The following is a 23,199-nucleotide window of genomic DNA, read 5'->3' as shown; positions in this document are numbered from 1 at the left end:
GGCACCAGGTACCTCTTGCACTTTGATTCTCAATTTGCTGAAACCACTTGTGAATCCAGAGTTGCAATTTCCAAAAGTTCTGCACAGTCTCACACAACTGACTGAGGGCTGGTGTGGCTGAATAGCACAATTACTTTATCAGCCAGTGCTTTTAAACTGCCCAAGCTGTTAACAATGGATTTTAATGCTTGCTGAAGTGCTGACAATCTGATACATAGGCCATGCATGGAATTTACCACACACAGGTTTACTGGGAATCTAGAATAATACAGAATCAGTCCAGCAGAGACTTTGGTGGCTTGAAAGCTGTCTATTTAGCAAATTTTTCATGTATAAATACTGTTGGTAAGTTTGTATATGATCCAAACGTTCTGGTAGTGGCTTAAAACAGAAAAAGAAAAAGAGGAGAATATACACATCCCTTCTGTAATATGTAGTATCTGTTCAGTTACAAGAGCCTCGGGTTTAGTGTAAATCCTCAAAGGTCAGACATCACATCAGCTACAGCAAATGAGTAAGAGCAAAGGGAATCTGGCAACGTTGATTATGTTGAATCTGTGAAGTGTCCCCACCCTCCATGTTTAAGCCTCAAAATTTGAAGCACCTACACCAAGAAAAAGATTTTCAGTTGTAGAATATGGTCTGTAGTAGCAGGCAGTGGGTATGACTCTGCCTGGTGAATGGACAGTTAAAATTGATGTGTCTAACTTGGAAATATTGTGCACCTTCTTAATTATTTGTTGGAACAATTCTCCTGGCCTTGTAGAATATTTTCTACCAATTGTAATCATTAAGATGCTAAAATTCTTCTAGTCTGTGTGTTGTGGTCCAGGTAGAACATCCGATGCACTTCGTACCCAGAATTCATGGCCTGTTGTGTAGGAGGTTCCACTAAATTCTTTTATTTCACCTTTCTAGTTTTAATCAATGAAAATGTGAATAGGACAGCTGACCTTTGCTATACAGCTGAAATTTTTTTGCACAACCTTATTTATTCCTCTCAGTAAATTGATGCCTCTTACCTTGAAGAGTGGAAGGTAGAATAGCCCTGCCTTTGTCTCCTGATGTGTGCTGGTGTCTGGGAGCACAAGAGCATCACTACCAGCACCTCTGCTATTGAAGGTGGTTTTGTTCAGTGTTGAAGAATTGTAACATCCCTCTCTGTTCAGACCTGTCAGTCAGAATGGCCTGGAGTATTCTGGAGATACTGGGATGCTGCACATCAAAGCATTAGATAGAAAGAGGCAGGCAGCTTGACAGTTTGGAAGAAGTGTAACAATAAAATGTATTTTTCACTTGTGCTCTGACATAATGATTTTAAGAAACTGAAATTCTTAATTTACTTCAGTCAAGTTAAAGACAGCTTTAAAACAGATAAATCTCCGGTCTGTCTTCATGGGTTTCAACTATCCACAGTTACTGTTTCTAAAAAAGTTTTATTTGAGACGAAATCAAACTGAAAAATTTGCTTACTGACTAAGTGAGGAGACTGGAAAATGTATAGACCTGACACACTATTTTAGAAATAAGATATTCTTAGTGTATCATTTGAACTGCTGTAGTTTGTTTTTAGAAGAGATCACTCCTTTGTTTCAGTTCCTCCAACTCTTGTTCCATATTGCCCTAATGTCTTTTTTTTTTTCCTCCCCTCTCTTTGAAGCTTATTCTCAGCCAGTGGATAACCATATCACCCCATCTGCCTACCTGGGACAGTCCATGCCCCCAACATCACCAGGGCGGTATTCACCAGTTCCCAAGGGAATGCTTGGAGATGATGAGATTACCAGGTAATGAATAACCAAAGCTGAGTGTCAAACTGGTTAACAAGGGAAGCTCCTGTAAGCTGTGTTTGTGGGCAAAATACTATTGAATACTATACTTTGTTTCAAGAAGTAGATGTTAGTTTTAACACTTTTAAACATTGTTCTAAAAAGAAAACTGGATATATTTATATGGAGATATATATATATATATATACACACATACATAATTTATCAGTCCAGGAATAGTGTTAAAATCAGAAAGTCCTGCCAATGCTGCATTAGTTGACAGAGGTTTTTAGGATGGTAGTATGAGCAGACCAGAGATTATTTCTTAATTTAAAGCTAGGGATGTTTGGGTCTTCCCTGCCCCCACAGACAAGGGTTTGTTTTGATGGATTCTAAATCCAGAAAGGCTGGAGAGCTCTTAATCCTTTCCCTTTAACAGACCCTTCATTCCTTCACTGATTCAGTAGATTGCATTAATCTTTTGTTCATCATTGCTGATAAAGGGAAGCTCTTGTAATTTTGTTGCCCTTCTGTTCTGCAAGTATAGGGATGTTGTACTGCATTTTCAGTCTGTTGTTGCTGAATTCTGTGCCACACCATCATCTCATGTGGATGTCACTCAGTTTCTGAGGCAGGGTCTACCCAGGATTGAAACCTAAGTGGTCTAATAAATTGGAGAATGGAGTTTAGTGTAGTGGAAGGTAGGATATGTCTTTGTACTTATTTTTAACTTAGGGTTAGGTAGACACATAAGCCAAACTGATTCTGTCCTGCTGATAGCATTATGGTTTTATTGCTTTCCTTTAAAATTACTGCAAAAGACTGTTTTTAGATTTCTTCTGAAATGCAAGGGCTATTCAGAGAATGTTTAGGTGATTTTCTTTAAATCACCTTCTCATCTTCTGCTCTCTCCCTTCCAAAAAGAAGTTTATACATTTTGAGTGTTATTTTAAAAGACACTGTATCTTTATGTTCTCTAACTTTTTAATAAAGTATTGCTATGATCCAGAGCAATATATATCTAGATATTCAAAATGTCATTTATTTGTAATATAATGGTACTCTGAAAAAATGAATATAATAGTTGATTGGGATGTAACTTAAGAATTTGACACTAAGTTGATTTAATAGCTAGTGCAAAAATTGAGTGATTTTTAAAGATCAGACTAGATGATATTTTTTTTGTTTTGGAAAAATGCACCTTCTTTGTTTATCCTGTAAATTAATAATTAATGTCTCCAAATACTTAAGGTCCATTAATTGTTCTTTAGTGCTCTCTAGTGATTTTTCAAATGCAGCACACAGTTGCTCTGCTTTATTAGAAATGTCTGTTTGTGAGACCATTTATGGTTTTCTTGCATTGGATCAAGTAGCAGATTAGTAGACTTTTGGAAGGAGTCTTTCTGCATTAGAAGTTGACTGGCCTTCTCTTGATCAATATTTCTTCTGTCCTCATTCAATTCAGGAGGGGATCCTATAAAAAGAGTGCAAGAACTTGGTTTAGGTTTAACTTTTTTAATTGCAGTTGCTTCAAATAAATTGAAAATATATTTGAAAGTGCCACAAATTCTGATCTTTTTTTAAAAGGGTTAATGCATACTTCTTGAATTGTTATTTTATATTTACTGCTTGACAAACTGGAGTGAAAATAAAGCAGTAAGGGCGTATTTTTCATTAAGTTGCTTTCATTAGAATTTGTGGTTTAGGTTTCAGAAAGGGAAAATAGTATTTTGCTGAACAATATGGAAAAGTGTTAAATAATGACATTTAGTGCTGAATAGGATTGTAGCATAATAGGAATTTAGCATACATTCATACTTAGAGATTTGTTCAGTTCACCTAACAACAGGGAGGGATTTTGTGTCACATCTAGAAGTTTTTCTAATTGTTTATATTACTTTTACTCCTGTCTAGTGACCAAGATTTCCTATTTCTTTCTTTCATTCAGGGAGCCTAGAAAAGTTGTGCTGCATCGAGGATCAACAGGTCTTGGTTTCAACATTGTTGGAGGAGAAGATGGAGAAGGAATTTTCATCTCTTTCATCCTTGCAGGAGGGCCAGCTGACCTGAGTGGAGAGCTTAGGAAAGGAGATCGGATAATTTCTGTAGGATTCCTTACTTCTTTTATTTAAACAGCAACAAAAGTACTCCCCTGCCTGGATATTAATGCCAGTTAATGATATGGAAAGAATATTTTTAACTGAGCTAAATTTGAGACAATGGAACAGATGCCATTATACTTCCAAAGTATCTTTGAGGACTTTAGTCAGCCTCAGTTTCTCATCTATAACCTGATTAAAATAGCACTTCGCTGTGTCAGAGACATTCAGTGAACACATCTGGTACCTGAGGAGTGTGTGTGTCTAAATTGAAAGAGTATAGGCTTCAGAAATAAACTTTCTAATGAGATGGAGACACTTGGCAGCAGTGTCTAAAACTGTGCTTTACTTCCTGGAGTAATTGTTAAACTTCCTGTTAGTCTTAAAAAGATTCATTTCATACCTGTCTAAGAGCTTTTTCTATATTAGTATTGAAGGTCATAAAGATTTGGTTTCTTTGTGAAATTACTTAATCTATTATTTCTTTGGGCATTTACATTGTAGTTTGGAAGTTACTGAAGAGGAATTTTGTCCTCGTAACTATTGTTACTAAAATGCTGATATTAAAACACATCTTTAGTTTAGTTTGAACTGTGAAAAATGCCTTTGGTCTAAAATGAGACACACATGTTTCTGCTTCAGTTTTTTTCTGATGCTATTTTTAAATCTTAAATTTTTTTCCGCAGGTCTGTGTTCTGTGGTGATAAACACCAACATTAATTTTGATAAAGAGCTTTTTTGTATTACTTGTAGGTGAATGGCGTAGATCTCAAAGCAGCAACCCATGAACAGGCAGCAGCAGCCCTGAAGAACGCAGGCCAAGCAGTGACTATTGTAGCTCAGTACCGTCCAGAAGGTAAGGGTTGCCTTGTACATTCAAGTTCCCTTATTCAATTTGCAATTCAGAGAAAGAAAATCTGCAATGTCCTCCCACCTAACCCCTCTTCTGAGGAGAGAAGAAACAAATAATGTGATAGAGGTTGTCACATACCTGTTAGCATAATTGCAAGTGACCAGAATATATCTTCAAGTGTTGGTGCCATGGCTTGATACATTTCTTGCTTTCATCATTTCAGAATTTCAGTTTCTTCAGTAAATGTTACCACTGTCATAACATGAAAATTAATCCAGTAAATCCAGAATTTAGTAGAAATACCACATTGTTCTTTTGTATTTCCAGTTGTCTTTGCCCTTTAATATAGTGGTTTTATATGCCTTAGTGGTAGGAGGATAGAAGACTAATTCCTTTGTTAGGTTGATTCAGATGACATAAGGAGACTGTGAGGTTTTCATTCCTCTTTTTCATACTGAACTCACGTTTCTGTTTATCCAGCAATTTCTTCTGGTCCAGATGAGATTGCAGCTGATGCTGATTAGCCATCCTTGTGCGTTCTGCATAACAGCACTTCATCAATACGTACAAGTTCATCATTGCTGTTTCTCAAATGTCTTCATAAAGATGGAGAGCATCAGTTATAACTGCTTGTATTGCAAATGTATTTTATTTGTATTTATAAATCCAACAGGATTTTGTACGAATGCTGACAGCTAGGACAGATCAAGGGGATTCTAGACATCCATCAGGGTTCATTATAGCAGAATAAAGAGATTCAGTATGATAGGAGCATTTGGAAGACACTTGGGACCGGCTGACTTCACTCCCTGTAATCGTATATGACAGTTTGTGTGTTCATAGATGTGGTGGGGAATGCTAACTTATGTTTTTACATCCTACTACATTTCCTATTTCCTGATCAGAAATTTCCCAGTTGTCTTTCTCCTCAAGTCTTTGGGAAAAGTGGATTTCTGCAAGCAGTTCTCTCATTGGAATGCTTGAGTTAGGCTGTAGAAAAATGAATCACTGGAAAAGTCTTATGCAAAGAGTTGAATTTTCCATATCTGTCTCTTCATGTCCGTGGTTTCTCAAACACTAGTTACTGAACTTGGGGTAGGCTAACATGTCTGAATAAAATTGATTTTTTTTTTTTTTAATCTGGTCTCAAATTATGTAACTGCTGACTTATTTTCCCTTAAATCTCCAAAATGTTCCTTGGTTATAGAATTGGGTGAAAACAGATGTAATCACATTCCTGAAAATATCCTTCTTGGCATTCATTTAGTTTCCAGCAGTGCTCAGTGGATTTGAGAGAAGCCTTGCAGAATTTTTCTACTGCACTGAATCAAATTTCAACAACTTACCAGCAGTCTTCGGGATAGCTAAAAGCCAAACAGGGAATGTGAATGTTCTCCTGTTTACAGAAGTGGCTCATGCACCACTTGTGTAGCACCACAGCTGCACTCAACTGACTTACACTTTCTCCTTGTAGATTCCAGGCTTTATCTTGCAACATACCCAGGAGCTACTGTTGTAATCTTGTTACCTACTGGGTTGTACTGGTACATCCTTCTGTGGCACGTACATGCATATGGATGTGGGTACAAAGTCTCCCTAATTGCAGAGATCAGTGAGTTTGGACCTGTTGGGGCTGGAATCTGCAGAGGAGGGGTCCATGGTAGGACCAGAGCAGGAGTTTGTGAAATGGGAATTATCCTGCAGAAGTGTGGTCGGAAAGTCAGGATGCTGTTCTCATTTACCTCTCGATTTGGAAGCTTTTCTTTAGTCTCCCCCCTTACTCTCCTCGCTTGTACTACAAATTTCTATCTCATTCAAGACATCATTCATGAATTAAAGGGGATTTTGGCTTTACCTTGAATTCCTTTGGAAACTAAATTCCTCTGAAAACTAAAAACCTGCAGCAGTTTCAAAATAAGTGATGTTGCTTCAGTACGCAGAAGTGTTTTGATAACCCATTTTAACTTGTAGAGGTTTCCTATCCATTTCATTTTCCTGTTGTTCCCTGGCTCTGAGAGACCTCAGTGCCACACTGCTGTGTCACTGGGTTTTCTGCAGAGGTAGGATGGCAAGGAAAAATTGTCATGTTAGTGTGGAAGAAGGAGAGGAAACACTAGGCAGTTTGTCTCCTGAGAGTGGGGATTCAGGGGTGGTCAGAATTATGATCATGTTACGTAGCAGGGATACAAGAACATGAGAGTCTTGGTGCTTGAAGGGAATGTGGTGAGGAGAGGAGCAGCAAGGGGGAAGTATAGGACTGTGCAGAGGTGTACAGCTCTTGGAGGGCTCTCCATTTCACGTTGGCATCCATTGTGATGTTCATTCAAATTAAAAGGTCATCTGAGGTATTCTTATGTGTTTTCAGTATGACATAACAATAATGTTACCTCAAAATTGAGAAATTCTGGAAGGTTATATTTTGCCATTCCAGAAAGATATGAGGTGCCAGTAGATTGCCTTAACTGTGTTATAGCTTCAATGCATTTAATTGTTTAAAATTAATAAAATAGATAAAGAAATATATTAAAAATATAAAAAAAATTCTACTGAAATTTGATAGAAAATAGTTGAGTGGATTAAATTTTTTTAGTAGTTATATTCTGCTAGACCAGAACTGGGCTGTATTAAGTGTATGTATAATGTTTACTGCAATTACATTTGAATTAACTGCTCTTGGAGGACCTTGAAAAAGCAAGCAGGCAAAGTCTATTGGCATCAGCAGTCATTCATTGTCACCTCACCTTTCCCCCTAAATGGCAACATTCAGATAAGTCTGTCGTGGCAGAAAAGGGTAGCAGCCCTTTCTGTTTCCCAAGGATCTACCTGACATACATAAATAAGAAAAATTGTAATTTTAAGTAGTACAGTTGTCTTTTGTTCTGTGAGTTATCAGTTGCCTGATTTAGAGTTTATATTCTGCACTGGTCTTCTCTTTGTAATTCAGCTGAGCAAGTCCATCTCTATATATGCAATTCTTGTCTGAAAGGGTGGTAAGATGTTTAAGTGATTAGCTAGCTTTCTGTTCTTAGGTGATTGGGTAGATCAGTGTAAGATTAGGATAAGGTGGAGCCAAAACATCAAGACAAGATTTCAAGGTATTTTTTGTAAAATGTCTGCTTCCGAACCTACAGTGTTGATATAGGTAGTTAACACAAATTCTTGCAGTTTTATTAATGGAAATAAGGATTCTTCAGTGCAAAACATTCTACTGACAGTAGATAAATACAATCCTTCTCTCTTTTCCTTAAAACAAATTAGTAAATAAAAAAAGGAGGGAACAAAAAAACCTTTTGTTAGAGCTCTCCAGTCAATGGGCCAGCGTGTGGCTAATTTTTCTGTTTGTGATGCTGCAGCTATGAACTGTTTTCTAGTGGAACTTCTGGGAAATGGTAGCATTTTCATATGCTTAAGCTGAAATTGTTTTCTGAACATTTGTCTTGAAATATATTGTAAATCTTCTGTCTGTAAAAGCCCAGCTGGGGTAGCACAAAGCCAATAATGTTTGCACAAAACTTAGTTTTCAGTAATTGTTTTTTATCAAAGCTGAACTTCCCTTGCTTTCTAGCTGAGAACATGGATTGTATTAAACAAAGGTACTTCAAAAGATAAGTGTATCCTGATTTCATAAAATAAAATTTAAAAAAAAAAAACCAAAAACTTAAAAATAAGTTTACTCTGTTTTCAGGTACATGGCTCTGGTTTTCCAGATTTCTGTTCTTGCTTGTTTTGTACCTGGTTCTACTCATTTGCAAGTAATCTAGATTAGTCAATTAAAGTATCTTCAAAACTTGACCCATTAAGATTAGAAAAAGGGATCTGCTATATATAGCCGTGGTAGACACTATAAGGCGGCTTACACATTTTAATCCTTTAAAACCTCACTCCTGCTCTTTAATATACTGAATAAAATTGTTGGTGAATGCGTGGTAAGCCTTCAGCAACATTTCTAGTGTATTTACCTCAACAGTGACAAGCTGGACCTAGTCTCCTTCTGAGTTTTGCAGGGTCTGTGAGAAGTGTGCTTAACTAAACACAAATGCAATTTTTCTAATCTGTTTTGAAATTCCTTGACCCAGTCTTTCAGGTGATTAATGAGGTACAAGCTCATTACACATTGGAGTGCATGAAAGCCACCAATGCTTGTGGAATGCATTGTAGTCTGTTCCAGGTAATGTTACTATAAAATGACAAGCATTGAAACAAAATAATATCTCCTCAAACATGATTTATGGTGGTTTTATTGTGGTCCATGCATTTTAAAAGAAAAACAAATGGAAGGCAAATACAGGATTGGTGTGATGGTGGCCATCCTGACTACCAGACTCCATTTCTCTGATTGGAAGCACCATGAAAAAGAAAATTGAGTATTCTGAGAGTTGAGAAAAGACTATAAATCAGTATTATATAAAATTGTCAGCACAAGAGTCCTACTTTGACAGATCCAATGGGTCCTGCTAAAGAGGGGCTTTCCATAGACAGATGGGAAGAGGGAAGCAAGGGGCATACTTTTTTAATTAAAGTGAACTTTTTCAGCTCTACGTGGGTTCAATATATGTAAGAATCTCTGCTTCTCAGTGCTGTGCTGCCATCTGTTCCCTATACTCACATCCATGCTTCCTTGAGTTGCTGTTCCTTCTGTGCTGTTTGCTGGGTTTTCCATCCCTTGTGTAGCCTTCTGTTCCTTTGCCCCATTTGCTGGAATGTGTGTTCCAGACCAGATGCATTTGCACTGTGGCCTTGTTTTTCTTTTCTCCTGCCTGTACAGACAATTCACCACTTTTCTGTGTGTTCTTGTTGCCCATTAGACAGGCAGTCCAGGACAGTTTCACTGCTCAGAGCCTTTCTCTGAAGTTTTGATTTCTGTTCAAATAAATATTGACTTTGAAAACATTACAGTTTTCTAGGTGAAATCACTTTAGCACTTTGGGAGCCAGAGTAATCTTCCAGGACTTCCTAATCTTCCCCCCCTCCTCTTTGTTTCTTGCTGTGGAATACGTGCAGACACGAACTAGGCAGATTTAGTCTAGTTTTGCACCATCTGCTTATCCAGTGTAATTTTGAAGTTTAAACTTGAGCTCAGATGTATTCATCCTATGTTCTTAACAACTGATTATGTGTAAATCTGTGTAGGCTTTGGGTTTTTCTTTGGTGATTGTGGGGTACTGTTGGACAAATGCTATGAATTGAAGCAGCAGGTGCTTGTTCTTCCTCAAGATCTATGTTATGGTAGCAGGTACTATTCCCTCTCTGCCTCTAAACTTACTGGAGAAAATTCTAGCAAAGAAAAGATGCTCTTATTCTGATGTTCATATTTTACTGTGTTTCATGTTGGTCTTGTTGCCTGTTACCCTTTATTTGATGTATATCAGCAGCAGCTTTCCTAAAATTCAGAACATTACAAGAGATCCTGAGTTAAGTCCCATTCACCGATATTGTATATACATGGGGTTTCAGATCCTGATCAAATTCGTACCTGGAAGGAACGAGGGGTTGAACTGTATGGTTTTCTTTGGGTTTTTAACTTCTTTTTGGGTGAGTGTCTGTGTTTCTTGTGCCACCATAATTCTCATTAAAATACTGTTTCAGAATCTCAGTGTTTTGGTGTCTGTGGAAATTGGAAGCATATTTTTAGATTGAGTTCCTATGACCAACCTATTCCATTTGGGTTAAAATCAGTTTTACTTTTTCATTTAAATAGCTTATGTCCTTTCTGTTTGGTTACCCTGATCACACTATACCTGAAATCAATCATATTCTGTCTCAGCCAAGCTCTTAATTTCCTGTTAACCAAGAAAGAAGCGTGTCCTTTTCTTCTTGTTCACTGTGCCTGTTCTAGCTCCAAATTTCTGGAACATGTGAGTGGCAAAACTTTTTTTAAAAAGTTGTATGTTTAAATGTGCATTGTATGACTTTGTCACACTTAGCCACGTGGAAGTTTGTTGTGCTGTTCACTGTGATTTAGGGAAACAAATGTGATCAAATTTGTCACACTCTATATAGGATTATTATGCATGCACATAAGAGAGAATGGAATTGTAAAGAAAACAGTTCTCTAGCATTTGGGAGAATCTAGGATGATAAGCTGAAGGAAATAAGAGATTGAAGATACAAAAGACAGCTGATATCCAACTCTTCTTAATAGAAGATAGAAATATAACCTCTCGTACACAAATTAGCAGAGCTCTCCCTTTGCTTTGTAATGCCAAAGTTGAACCAACCCTGCTTACTCAACAGGGGACAGGTTCTAATCCCTTGGGTCAAACTGATTGTGCTTTTCTCATACTCTCAAGAGTCCTGCTGCTGTCTTATTTGCTGTCTCCAGCATTAATTTCAGTACCACTGTATCTAATACTAAGGTTTCTCTTTAAGAAAAACAAAATCCTGTCTACTTTCCATCTCCAAACCCAATGACTTTGAGATTTCTATCAATCCTGTTCCTTCCATCTTCTCTAAGACAAATATAACTCAAATTTTAGCTTGCTCTACATCAAAGGAGCTCACCAGATTCTGTCTGCAGTGTTTAAGCTTTTCCTAAGCAAGACATTTCTTGGCACTCCTTCTTTTTGAACATAAAGGCTTCTCAGTCCCGGCCCATTAGTTTCCTTTTTTGCTTTATTCATATGGCAAGAGTGTCTATGGTGAAATTCTTCTCCTTCTTACTCCTACAGATGTCCCTGTCACTCATTCAGCTCTTACTTCCCAGAAGTTCTGATGAGAAAAACTAAATTATTACAGGAAATTGCAAGACCAGCAACCTGAGGATGATATATAGGATAAAGTAAAGTTTAGCAATAGTAGGGAATAGCCTCTCTGTTAACTCTTACATCGGATGTAAGAGTTACTTTCCTCCTGCATAGGAGGAAATCTGATTCTTCCAGCAGATGACACATGATAGTTTGTTAACAGAAATTTGCATTTTTTTGCACTAGCTATTGCGAAGAACTGCAGATATTTTCAGCACTGAACAGGCTGTAGCACAAGAAAATACTTGAATTATCTGGTCTTTTCCTGCTTACTTTCCTTTCACACAGGGGCAGAAAAAAATCTTTTATGTCAGAAATCTCTGTTACCATTCTTGTACATTTGGTGTTCAGAGCTTTAATCTTCCAAAACACCGAAGAAACAGATGAGAAACTTAAAAGATAATTTCTTGAGTATAAATGAGTAAAATGACTTTAGCCAAGGCCATGCAGTACCGTAGCACAGCAGGAGTGGGCTGTTCTCTCACTGCAACTGAGCCCTTCCTCTAAGGGGTGTTACTTTCTAAAAAATGTCATTTTCTCACATTCCTCTTAGGTTACTGTCCTGTTATCTCACATTATTTTGGTATTAGTAATAGCATCAGTAGTGGTGGAAATAATGTTTTCGTTTTCTTGTCCAACAACCTCATCAGTCTAATTTAGTGCTGGTAAAGTATTTGATCTTTATTTGTAAAAAGGCACTTGGTGCTGTTTCAAAAACTAAGATATTATCATAAAAACTACTAACTTTTTTTTTTTTAAAGGACAAAAGTTAGGGTGATTTAAGAGACTGTTCGTACTGTCATGATCTGGATAGGGTTAATTATAGATGCATCAGATTTGTAGTGACCTAATGAAGTGATATATCAGCAACTGGTTCACCCATTATTCTTCTGTAGCGAATATTTTTTTTCTTCTGTGGTTTGTTGTAAGCCCAGTGCTCACTGTGTGATCAGCCTGTGGGGGGAAAGGGCTGCAGAATGTAATAGGATAAAACATCCCTAGTGTTTAGATGACAGTTGAAGGAACCATAGTTTTGAGATTTCTCAAGATTCTTTACTTCAGAGCCCTTTGTGCCAGTGCTGCATTTCCTGCATGCCCGTGGTGCCCGCGGGGGGTGAGGGTGCAGCTCGGGAGAGCAGCGCAGTGCCCGCTCCAGCAGCTGCTCACACACCCTGGCTCTCCCAGTGTTGACTTGTTATAATCTGGCATCACGTGTTCTCCCGGGGAAGGTGGTGGCTGCAGAACGTTTCCTTTGACTAGGAAGGTTTTGCAAGTGGATCTGTTGATCCCGAAGTCCAAACTATTCCGCTGAAGGAAAAACTTACTTGCTCTGAGTTCATATTTTATGCTGACAGCATGTAAGTACCTCGCTTCAGGAAATGTTTGTCCTGAACAAGCTATTACTATTTTACTGCCTGCATTTGTAGCTAAAATCAAAATGCATTTAGCTTAGTTTTATTAGTACACAGTACTGCTTAAGAACACAATCCGTTTTTCCAGGATTAACATTGTACATAATTCTGTGGGGGCAGTTTGAATCTCTAATGCCGTTTACAAGTGGATTGAGATTCATGCCAGAATTCTGGAGTTCTTTTTCTTTTCCTGAGCTCCCAGGGGAACATGGTCTTATTTCAGAAGATGTTTTCCATATTTCCCACCTTGTAGTGTTAAATTTTTTATCTAATTCAAATTCAGTAATTTTAGAGTACAGACACTTTTCATTCCCATTTCTTAACATTTAAAATTTAAAATACATAGTTCTTGGTTATAAACATGTATTTCACATGTATATTCTAAAGTTTTCCTATTGTCATGGGTTAAAAATTATCTGTATCACTCTTTTTATTACTATGAAATTGGTAATTATTAGTAGAAATGTTTGTCTTACTTAGGAAAAAAATAGTTACTGTGAATTATAGATTTAACCCACAGAATTTAAAAGTATAATTTTCTTGTGTGTTTACTATGCCTAATCATAATTTTTTCAGGTGTGATTTCAGTTTAATTGCTGAAGTTCAGGGGGAAACTAATTGCCATGCCTCTCTTTCTTACAGAATACAGTCGTTTTGAAGCTAAAATACATGATTTACGGGAACAGATGATGAACAGTAGCATTAGTTCAGGATCAGGATCTTTGCGAACCAGCCAGAAGAGATCCCTATATGTCAGGTAATCACCTTTTTCATGGGATTGCTGCTGTGTTTTTCTGCTTTTCTGTAGACTTAGTATTTCTCTATTTTCATTTTCATACAATTACGAAGTATTGAATTTAACAAATGGACACTTGCATGCATATATATTAAAGCATAATTTAGGTTGATAAATGTAATATAGCTGAAAAAGAAGTAATAGCCCTGAGAACACTATATGAACTTTGAAGAGTGGTGCTATTATTGCCTTTTTGTCCTGGCTCTGAGAGAGATGATAATCCTTCAGCAGAAACATGCACTTATTCTTTAGGTGAGTGTATGTGAAGCCTTAACAACTTGTTTAGTTCAGTTAGTGTTTTTGTGACAGTAGTCTTCATATTCTGCCTTGTTCAGTACTTGAGTTCAAATTTATAGTCTTCCCTTGCTTAAGGTTTGTCAGATTTCCATCTTATTTCCTTTAGCTTACTTTGGTTGTGTTCTCAGCCTGTATAGGAATTGCATTTCTATATCCAATGGCATTTTGTTATGGAATATTTTTCCACGATAACCAAGAGAGAAAATGCATCAAAGCAAATGAACCGAGTATACCTTGTTAATTTATTCATATCAAGTTAAACATAAAGGAGGCTAAAAGGAGGTGGAAATATAAGAGCATGGAGCACATGAGAAAATAGGTGGTTTCACAGGGAAATTGTGGCAAGGTGCAGCTTATTTATGTGCCACCTCACTCTTACATGAGTTATCATATACTGATAAAGCATAATGTTTCAAATAGGGAATCTGGGTAAAAGGATTGCATTTTTAAAAATAAATTGATTTTTGAGTTCCTCGTATCAGCTCATCTCTGGATTGAATCAGGGCCAGCAGTAGCCTCTTGGAAGGGGCCAGAACGTTTCAGTAGAGCAGATAAAACCTCAGTAGTTCTGGTACTTGGGTTAGGCTTGGTTTAAAATGTTGTAGCACCTCACTGGTTTACCTGCTAAAATCCCAGGCCCAGGTGCTGTTGACTTTTCCAGTGCAAAGCAGATACTGTTTTGTTCATGGTACATTCCATCTATTGAGCTGTGGGAAAGGAAGCAAGTCCTAAATAAAGCAGTTATCTGAGTAATTGCATCAGTGCTCAGAAGAGTCTTGGTCCTTTGCAATCTATTTCTGAAGGCTTTGAAACAAATGTAATTAATTACTCGCAACGCTTCCATTTATCTTGACTCTAACAAGTAGCTCTTATGTTTTGACCTACTGTTTTAGTAGCTTTGCCTGGATTCTGGTTTTTTGCAGAGATACCTTATTCTTTTTTTTTTAATATATATACTTTTGTCTGCCTTAAATGTTTTGGGCATGAAAATTTAAATCTCTAAAGATAAATGCCTTAAATAGTAGGGGATAAGTGCTTGATATCACAGTTGCCTATGTCTTTGAATTTCCACAGGTAGGTGTATATATAGATATTGTGCTGAGATCTTCCTTTCCATAATCCCGAGCTTTATCGCTTTAGCCCTCATCATATAACTAAGCCTGAACAATTCTAAATGCTTTTATTTTGCTTGGTTAGCTATAGCCTGATTAGGTTCTAAACCGCTTATGCTCATGTTCACACATTGGTCTGGTATTTTAAGCCACTGTCAAGCATTTTGTGTTTATGTAGCTTTTATTCCACTGATGGAAGCTATTGAGCTTTTGACTTTGACAGCTACTGCAGAATTTGCAACTCTCCAGGTTGTTGTTGGCAGAGGCTTCATGGAGGCTGGTGATTCCTGATCCTAGAAAGGTTTTTGAGACCCGATAATCAGCTTTGTTATAAGTCAGAACAAAAATCTAAAGTGCAAAAGTACTTTTCTACCCCCATCTCTTGACAGAGGGTGCTGCTAGGGCTTCTGAGATCTGCTCTTGTCATCACAGCAAAGGTTGCCAAAGACTGGTAGGCAACTTGGTGTGCACAGAATGGGTTCACATCTGTTCTGTCTGGTTTCTCGTGTAATTTTGACCACACTGAAGTAACTTTTATGAATCTTTTCACAGATTGGTAGATACTGACAGAACATGTTAGTTATCCACCTTATTCCTTATTATAAGTCTCTCTGGTATAATCATACTGTACTTTTAATTGTACCAATTCAAAGCCAATTTTAGTAACTGGAGCTATCTTTTTTCAGTAATGCTGGGTTTTGGATATGCCTTAAAGGATGCTTGTTAAGTAACAAAATGCTGAATTGAATAGTGAATCCAACAGTAAAATGTTTATAGGCATTCAATCACAATTGCAGAAAACCTATTAAATAAAAATACTATGAAAATCATCTCTGGTGATGTCTCAAAATCATGGTAACAAATTAGCAAATAAAATCAGATGCATCACTGTATCCCTGTAAACTTGGTATCTTTATGAATAGTCTGCCTGTAAACAGCATTTTTGGGATGTTATGTAATATTAGGGAGAAAGCAATTGTGTTTGCCTGAAAATAAAATTTGAAGTAAAATAGCAGATTTTTCTTCTTAATTGTATGTATATCAAAAAATGATGAATAGCAATCTAGCAAACAATTCTTGGAGGGCAAAGCAAATATAGCAATTTAGCAGCAGCAGCCAATTCTTCATTTTTACATCTAACTCTCCCCCCACACTCCCCCTCCCTCAACTAATTCAGGTGTACTGATGTGATGGTCTTCTCTCTTTTTGCTTTATATTTCTTTTGATCTTTATTCAAAGAGGAGAGAGATTCTCTCGTATAGTGTTTCTGGTTTTGCATCTGAGCTATATCTATATATATATTCATCTACAGATTCAAAAAGCACATGTGAGATGCCTTCATGGCAATTTAATTGGGCATCTCTATGTGATTCTGATATTTCAGACCTGAAGAGACCTCACCAGAGGAAATGTATTTGATGAAACTGCCTTTCATTGTTCAAAAATCATTCTGTGTAACCATCTTATCTAGTTGGAAGAGCACATGTTGATAATAATGTTTTTATCCAAGTGTGCTTCCATTTCACTCCTGTGTATTTTTTCTCATGCAGTCAACACACATGTTAATGCTGTTAGGTCCTGCTCTCACTGCTTATGTAAGTTTATATTCAAATTAAAAAACAGAAGTTAAAAGTAGTGCTGGTAGAAATCATTGCCTGAACGCTAACAAGAAGTCTCAGGAAATGAATTTCATGATGCATGTAATTAATTCAGTGAAAATGTATACAGCTTGAATCTGCACTGAAAAGTACATAATGGATGATGTGCAATTTATTTTGAGGTATGAAATAAGATTTGTCCAGAGTGTCTCTTGAACAAACATGTACAGCCTAAATGTGGAGGAATAACTACTGTGTGTATAATTTTCTTATCTGCAGTATTTTGGTGATTTCAAAGAAAAAAAAGGTTCTTATTTTTTTTTAAATAATCAGAATATCTCAACTACATTATGGAATTAAACCAGAAGATGTTAACATGAAGGTTGCATTGCTGAAGGAAGGTGGTATTCCAATCTCCAAGCTATTTCAAAATTGAAAGCCTAAATTTTTTAATAAACTGAAATTAAAGGTATTGCATGTTGAAATATAGGGCTCTGTGTATCATGAGAGTAAATATTTTGAAGCCATTTTAAAATTTCTGTCTTGTGCTAGACAATTTAGAAAGTATTTATTAAAACCTTTAATCCTTTAGGAAAAGTTTTTGATATTTTTTATGGCCCAGGAAAGTCCTAGTGTCTCAGCTCTGGTTTTGCAATAGATGCTGAAGATGAATTGATCTGACAGAAGATTTTTAATTTTTCTCCTGGAAACAATTTGTCATTGGTTATGAACAAATACAGTTCAAACATAAAGAAATACACTCGGTGCTTTGGAAAGGCAAAATCCACAAGTACATTTTTGGAGCAAACAGATTATGACTTACTTCAATATTAAAAACCAAGCAGAAATAGTTACGTAAAACCAGTGTTTGGGATGAAGAAACAAGCTGAATTTGGACAAGAAAAATGACACCATTTTAAGTTATCACATTGTAACCTATTGGTACTACTTTGTGATGGGCTTGGTATCAAGGAAGTTGAGATCGGGTATTGTTTAAAAAGTGCGGCACTGACAGACATGACCTGGAAGATGAAATAAAGTTGAGGATTTTTTTGACTGTGTCATATGAGCACACACTTTACATAGATTCATGCATCTTTTTGAAATGAAAGAGTCCTTTATAGGGCAGAATCTTAGGAGTAGTAGCCCTTGCAGTTTGCTAAGGGGCTCCTGTCATCATTCATTTCCACATCCTCACTAAACCCTCGGTTGTGCTGGGGGAAGCATGCTGCAGATCTCTTCAGTTCCTCAGGGAACTGGTCCGGATATAAAATGATCCAACATGGAGAAAAGACATTACTTCTAAATCAGATCAGTTCCATAGTGTGGTGGATCGTGTGCCTTTCCAGACAATTGTGCTTTCATAAGCAAGGAGGGGAACAGGAGTCAGTACAAAGCAGGCGTGACTGTGGGTAGGGTAATAGTGGACTTGCATAAACCAACCTTGCTGGCAAAGAGAATGTTAATAAAACTGTAGTCACGCAGCTGCTGCTCAGCTATTGCGAGTGCCTATTACTGAAAACAGTCTTACCTTAGGAAAAAGGATGAGACTCTCTTGAAATGGTTGAGAATTTTCCAAAAGAATTCACATAAGGTTCTTTGCCTTTGGGTACTGCAGTAGCAAAGTGGTGATCAGATCACATTTCTAAGTTATTTTTTCGCTGCAAGCAGGATATTGACTTTCATTTTAAAGACAGTACGTTTTATTTGCTAAAATAATTTCAGTTTATAACTTGATATAAAACAGTGTACGTTACAGAACTTTTGACGGTGCTTTATGCTTCAAATACTTGCTTGTCTTTTTATCCTAGGCTGACATGTAGCTTGGTTTTTGCAAAGTACTTATTGAATTGCAGGAGGTGCCTTCTGTAGACCTTTTGCAAAGCACTAGAGCTTTGCTCTGGATGAAGTTTTTTCTCATTCATTGAAACTTAGAAGTGTGTGTGGGTACTGTACTGTACTATGTATTCTCTCTCTCTCTGTGTATGAGAGTGCATTCAGCCTTCTTATAAGAACCTGTCAGAAGGATGCAATCATTTATGAACAACACAGGCAACTTGCTTCATATTTTGTGCTATTCATACTCTCCTGTTTTTTTTCTTTTTTCTATGTTAAATTTTTCTTTTCAATGTAGGGCTCTTTTTGATTATGACAAGACTAAAGATAGTGGCCTTCCTAGTCAAGGATTGAACTTCAAATTTGGTGATATTCTCCATGTCATTAATGCTTCTGATGATGAATGGTGGCAAGCACGGCAGGTAACTCCAGATGGAGAAAGTGATGAAATTGGAGTTATCCCAAGCAAACGGAGGTATGTCATACTTTATTGACTTTGAGATGTCTGCTGTTAACATCTGATATGATTAATAAATATATTGCATGTGCTTTTCTCTTTGTTGTTAATCATAGAATCATAGAATCAGATGGGTTAGAAGGGACTTCTGAGATCATCAAGTCCAACCCTTGATCCACTACCACCATGGTTACTAGACCATGGCACTAAGTGCCACATCCAGTCTCATCTTAAAAACCTCCAGGGATGGAGAATCCACCATCCTGGGCAGTGCATTTCAATGCCTGATTACCCTCTCTGTAAAGAATTTCTTCCTGATATCCAACCTAAACCTCCCCTGGCAGAGCTTAAGACCATGCCCTCTTGTCTTGCTGATAGTTGCCTGGGAGAAGAGACCAACCCCCACCTGGCTACAACTTCCTTTCAGGGAGTTGTAGAGAGTGATGAGGTCTCCCCTGAGCCTCCTCTTCTCCAGGCTGAACAACCTCAGCTCCCTCAGCCTCTGCTCAATAGGACTTGTGTTTGAGTCCCTTCCCCAGCCTTGTTGCTCTTCTCTGGACCTGCTCCAGCACCTCAATGTCCTTCCTGAACTGAGGGGCCCAGAACTGGACACAGTACTCCAGGGGTGGCCTCACTAGCACTGAGTACAGGGGAAGAATCACTTCCCTGGACCTGTTGGCCACACTGTTCCTGATCCAGGCCAGGATGCCATTGGCCTTCTTGGCCACCTGGGCACACTGCTGGCTCATGTTCAGCTTCCTGTCAATCCAAACTCCCAGGTCTCTCTCTGCTTGGCTGCTCTCCAGCCACTCTGTCCCCACCCTGTAGTCCTGCATGGGGTTGTTGTGGCCGAAGTGGAGGACCTGGTACTTGGCCTTGTTGAACCTCATCTCGTTGGAATCAGCCCAACTCTTTGTTGTACCACATCAGCCACTTGTTTGATTTTATTTTTTTTTAAAGTAATCTATAGTGGGATTCTGATTAACTCAATGGGAAGTTTGTTAAAACACTCTTTAGTCCTAGGAGTTATGTGCTGTTCTCAGTGTAAACAAGTTGTGGGATTAATAACATTATATGTACTTTTAATAACAGTACACTATTTATGTATGAAAAGGTGCAAAGTGAATTTTATTCAAGTTATGACACTGTCATGAAGTCTTTCTACCCAGAACCTGGAAATGTGAAAGATCATTCTTTGGCAGCCAGAGTCAATGGAGATGAGGTGTATTGTTGGCTACTAGAGACTCAGAGTTTAGGTGCTCTGAATCCTAGTATCTGCTGTTGACTGGTAGCTGAGGCCAGTCACTTACTATGTCGTGTTTTCTCTTTGCACCCTCTGGATTTATTGAACATATCTAGCCACAAAATACTCTCACAACCTCGTAATTTGAGAAATAATTCCCTGCTTTTATAATACAGTTTTCCATTAGCAGGCTTCCGTTTTCTGAATGTGTCATAAGCAATAAAAATGTATATACAAAAGGTACACCAATACACTTATGTTGTAACAAGCAGTAACATGAAGTTCTGGAGTTTTGCTGATTCTACCACTTTTGTGTATGTTTTTGTGGTAGAGTTGAGAAAAAAGAACGAGCCCGTTTAAAGACAGTGAAATTCAATTCCAAAGCAAGAGGAGATAAAGGGGTGAGTTAATGAAGTGCTAATTACATTGTGAATGGTAACATTTTTCAGTTATTTATGTGTGGAGACTGTTTCAAATTTGAGTGAAAAGACTAAATTCTCTCAAATAGAAATAAAATAATTCTGAGCACCAAAGCAGACTTTTAATTGCCAAAACACTGCAAATTGTTTAAAGAATTCGCATAGAAATATATATTCCTATTAATACTGTAATGTAGTAGGAGATGTATATACTAATCAAGTATTGAATAGTGCCATTTCTAATAGCTCTGCAAGTGCTGTTTATAGAGCCATGTAGTACTTGAGTATGGTTTGTACTTCTGGACTCCCTTTATTTGAGAAAGGACTTGCTACCAATTTTCAGGAAAAGTAAAATTCTTTTAATGCATCTAGAAAACAAGGAAATAAAGCTCAACAGGATCCCTCTGATGAAGTGAGGCTTTACAAAGTACATGTTACCCAGACAGCATAAAGTCACTTCTTTGTTATGATTATGGATATAGAAGCTTTAAAGAACTTCATGGAAGGGCACAGGCCAACAAAACTCAAGGCCATACAGCTCACAGCTGATTTTTATCACTGCCACTGTCTGTTGGTGCAAATGCTGATCTAAATCTGCTTTAATCATATAAAATAACCGGTGTAGATGAAAAATAACCCAATCTGAAAGAAATCCTAGTTTTAATTTTAGTCAGTGCAGTTCACTGCACAATACACTATTCCTGTCCCAGTACGTGTGATGGAAATGAGTGGTGAGAAAGCAATAAGGGTACTTAAGTAGTAATAGGAATGTTTGCAGATAAAATTATAGCAATTTCATAATGGCACAGCAGCCAAATATTTTTATTATTTTCAGGGTGAGGCTTTTTTTGCAATGTTTTGGTCATTCTGAAATTTGAGAAAGAATTTCACAACCTTACAGTTTCTACCAATAGTATATAACTAGTAATTTCAAGACTTAGCATATGCATTTTAGATGTAAGAGGCTTCTAAAGTAATAATATATTGTAATTTTTAAAAATCTGAAACATGCTTTAAGCTCCTGAGGGAATATTGAAGCTTTATCCTGATAGTGTAGGACTTTAAAGTAAAAGACTGTCAAGTCCATACGTACATCCCTCTGCTACATGGCAAAGGTTTCAGTTATTAAAGAGTTTTTCCCTTATAAGAATTAATTTAAAAGGAAATTAATATCTCTTGCTACTCTCTGATGCACAATTATGTTACTACCTTGGAATTTAGTGGATTATGTGCAGTTTTTTTCTGTTTTGGTGCGATCATATTTTGGTATTGGAATAAAATGTTATCAACTGACACGGTAATTTGAGTTCGCTTTTTAGAAGTCACATAAAGAAAATGCTTAAATACTTCAGATTCTTTTCATTATATTAAGTAATTTTTCGAATATTACCATGTTCTTTGAAAGGTAATTGCATGGTTTTGTAGTTTGTCTGCAAATAAACTGCAAACAGTTAATTAATGACGTGTTTGAAGTAGCATTCTGACAATAGTGGAGCTGGTGCACAGTCCCTGTGTACCAGCACAGCACCAAAGATATGCACGGAATACCGAGTGGAAAAGCAACTACGCTTGCCATTGATGTAGAACTGCAGTTCTTTTTCTTTAGTAACATTTCATTTTGCAAACATGCTTACACTGTTCACAATCTTTTGCTTCAGCTGTAAATGTTTTAACATTGGAGTTTCTCCTCTAAGTACTCTTCCTGTATTTGTCACGGTGATAGTTTTCCCAGTAAGTTGTCTGCACCGTACATGTCCTCGTGGACTGTGTCCCTCCCTGTGTCTGTATATGCTAATACTCCATGAACAGGATGAAATACTGATTTTGTGCAGTTTTTGAAAATTTCTACATTAAGACCTTGAAGAATAACCCTAGTGATAGCTAACACTAAAATCCACATTCCTGTCATTTTAAGGAAAGCAAAAAAATCTGGAGCAGAAATGGCTACATTTTTTTCTTGTTTTTTCCTTTCATATAGACATTTATCGCATTTCCTGTGCTGCTTCTGGTTTAATATATTCTTGCTTATGATGCCTGTATATGATTTGCAGTGGGCTTATGAAAAATGTAATGCAATTACTATGCATTTTCAACTAATAAGCAAATCCCTCTAGCTTTTTGTAATCACGGTATCTTTTAAAAACAATCTTTTGGCCAATCTTTTTTTTTTTTGCAAAATCAGTATAATACTTTTATTTTCTCTTTTTTTGGGGGGTAATGGAACTGACTCTGACCATTATACATGCAGTATATAAAATTTAATATTAGCTCAGGAAGACTTAGTGTACAGAAAGTTAAAATAATTATTGTTACGAAATATGTTCAGAACTACAATGAAGAACCTGATTATGTTTTATGAAGTACAATAAATCAGCCACTCCTTTTATTCTAACTGTACAAATTGCAGAGTCTCACTACCTCAGCTAAACTGCACATTTTAGCTTTGTTACATTCATGTCTCTTTTTACCAAACTGAAGGACTTGCCCAAATGAAACAATTATATAGTTGTGAGACTTCCACTTCTTGAAACTCACATTACAGCATACTGAGCAAAGATCTCCTTT

The 23,199-nt window shown here is 37.1% G+C and overlaps 1 protein-coding gene across 23 annotated transcripts in view; it reads left to right on the top strand.

The window, feature by feature from the left end:
- The window catches only part of DLG1 (discs large MAGUK scaffold protein 1), a 143,655-nt gene that overhangs the window by 102,475 nt on the left and 17,981 nt on the right, over nucleotides 1–23,199 (top strand). For all 23 annotated transcript variants that reach the window (XM_039380896.1, XM_027738092.2, XM_027738094.2 and 20 more), the window contains 6 exons: nucleotides 1,661–1,787; nucleotides 3,718–3,874; nucleotides 4,622–4,724; nucleotides 13,519–13,633; nucleotides 18,814–18,990; nucleotides 20,547–20,616. In XM_039380896.1, coding sequence (XP_039236830.1) covers nucleotides 1,661–1,787; nucleotides 3,718–3,874; nucleotides 4,622–4,724; nucleotides 13,519–13,633; nucleotides 18,814–18,990; nucleotides 20,547–20,616 — 749 coding nt within the window. The remainder of the gene's footprint in view (nucleotides 1–1,660; nucleotides 1,788–3,717; nucleotides 3,875–4,621; nucleotides 4,725–13,518; nucleotides 13,634–18,813; nucleotides 18,991–20,546; nucleotides 20,617–23,199) is intronic.

The sequence above is a fragment of the Pipra filicauda genome, unplaced genomic scaffold, assembly GCF_003945595.2.
Source record: "Pipra filicauda isolate LSUMZ 115617 unplaced genomic scaffold, ASM394559v2 scaffold206_size1356665_pilon, whole genome shotgun sequence".
Taxonomy (NCBI): Eukaryota; Metazoa; Chordata; class Aves; order Passeriformes; family Pipridae; genus Pipra; species Pipra filicauda.
Note: the sequence above shows the minus strand (reverse complement) of the source record. Positions and strands in the feature narration are given on the sequence as shown.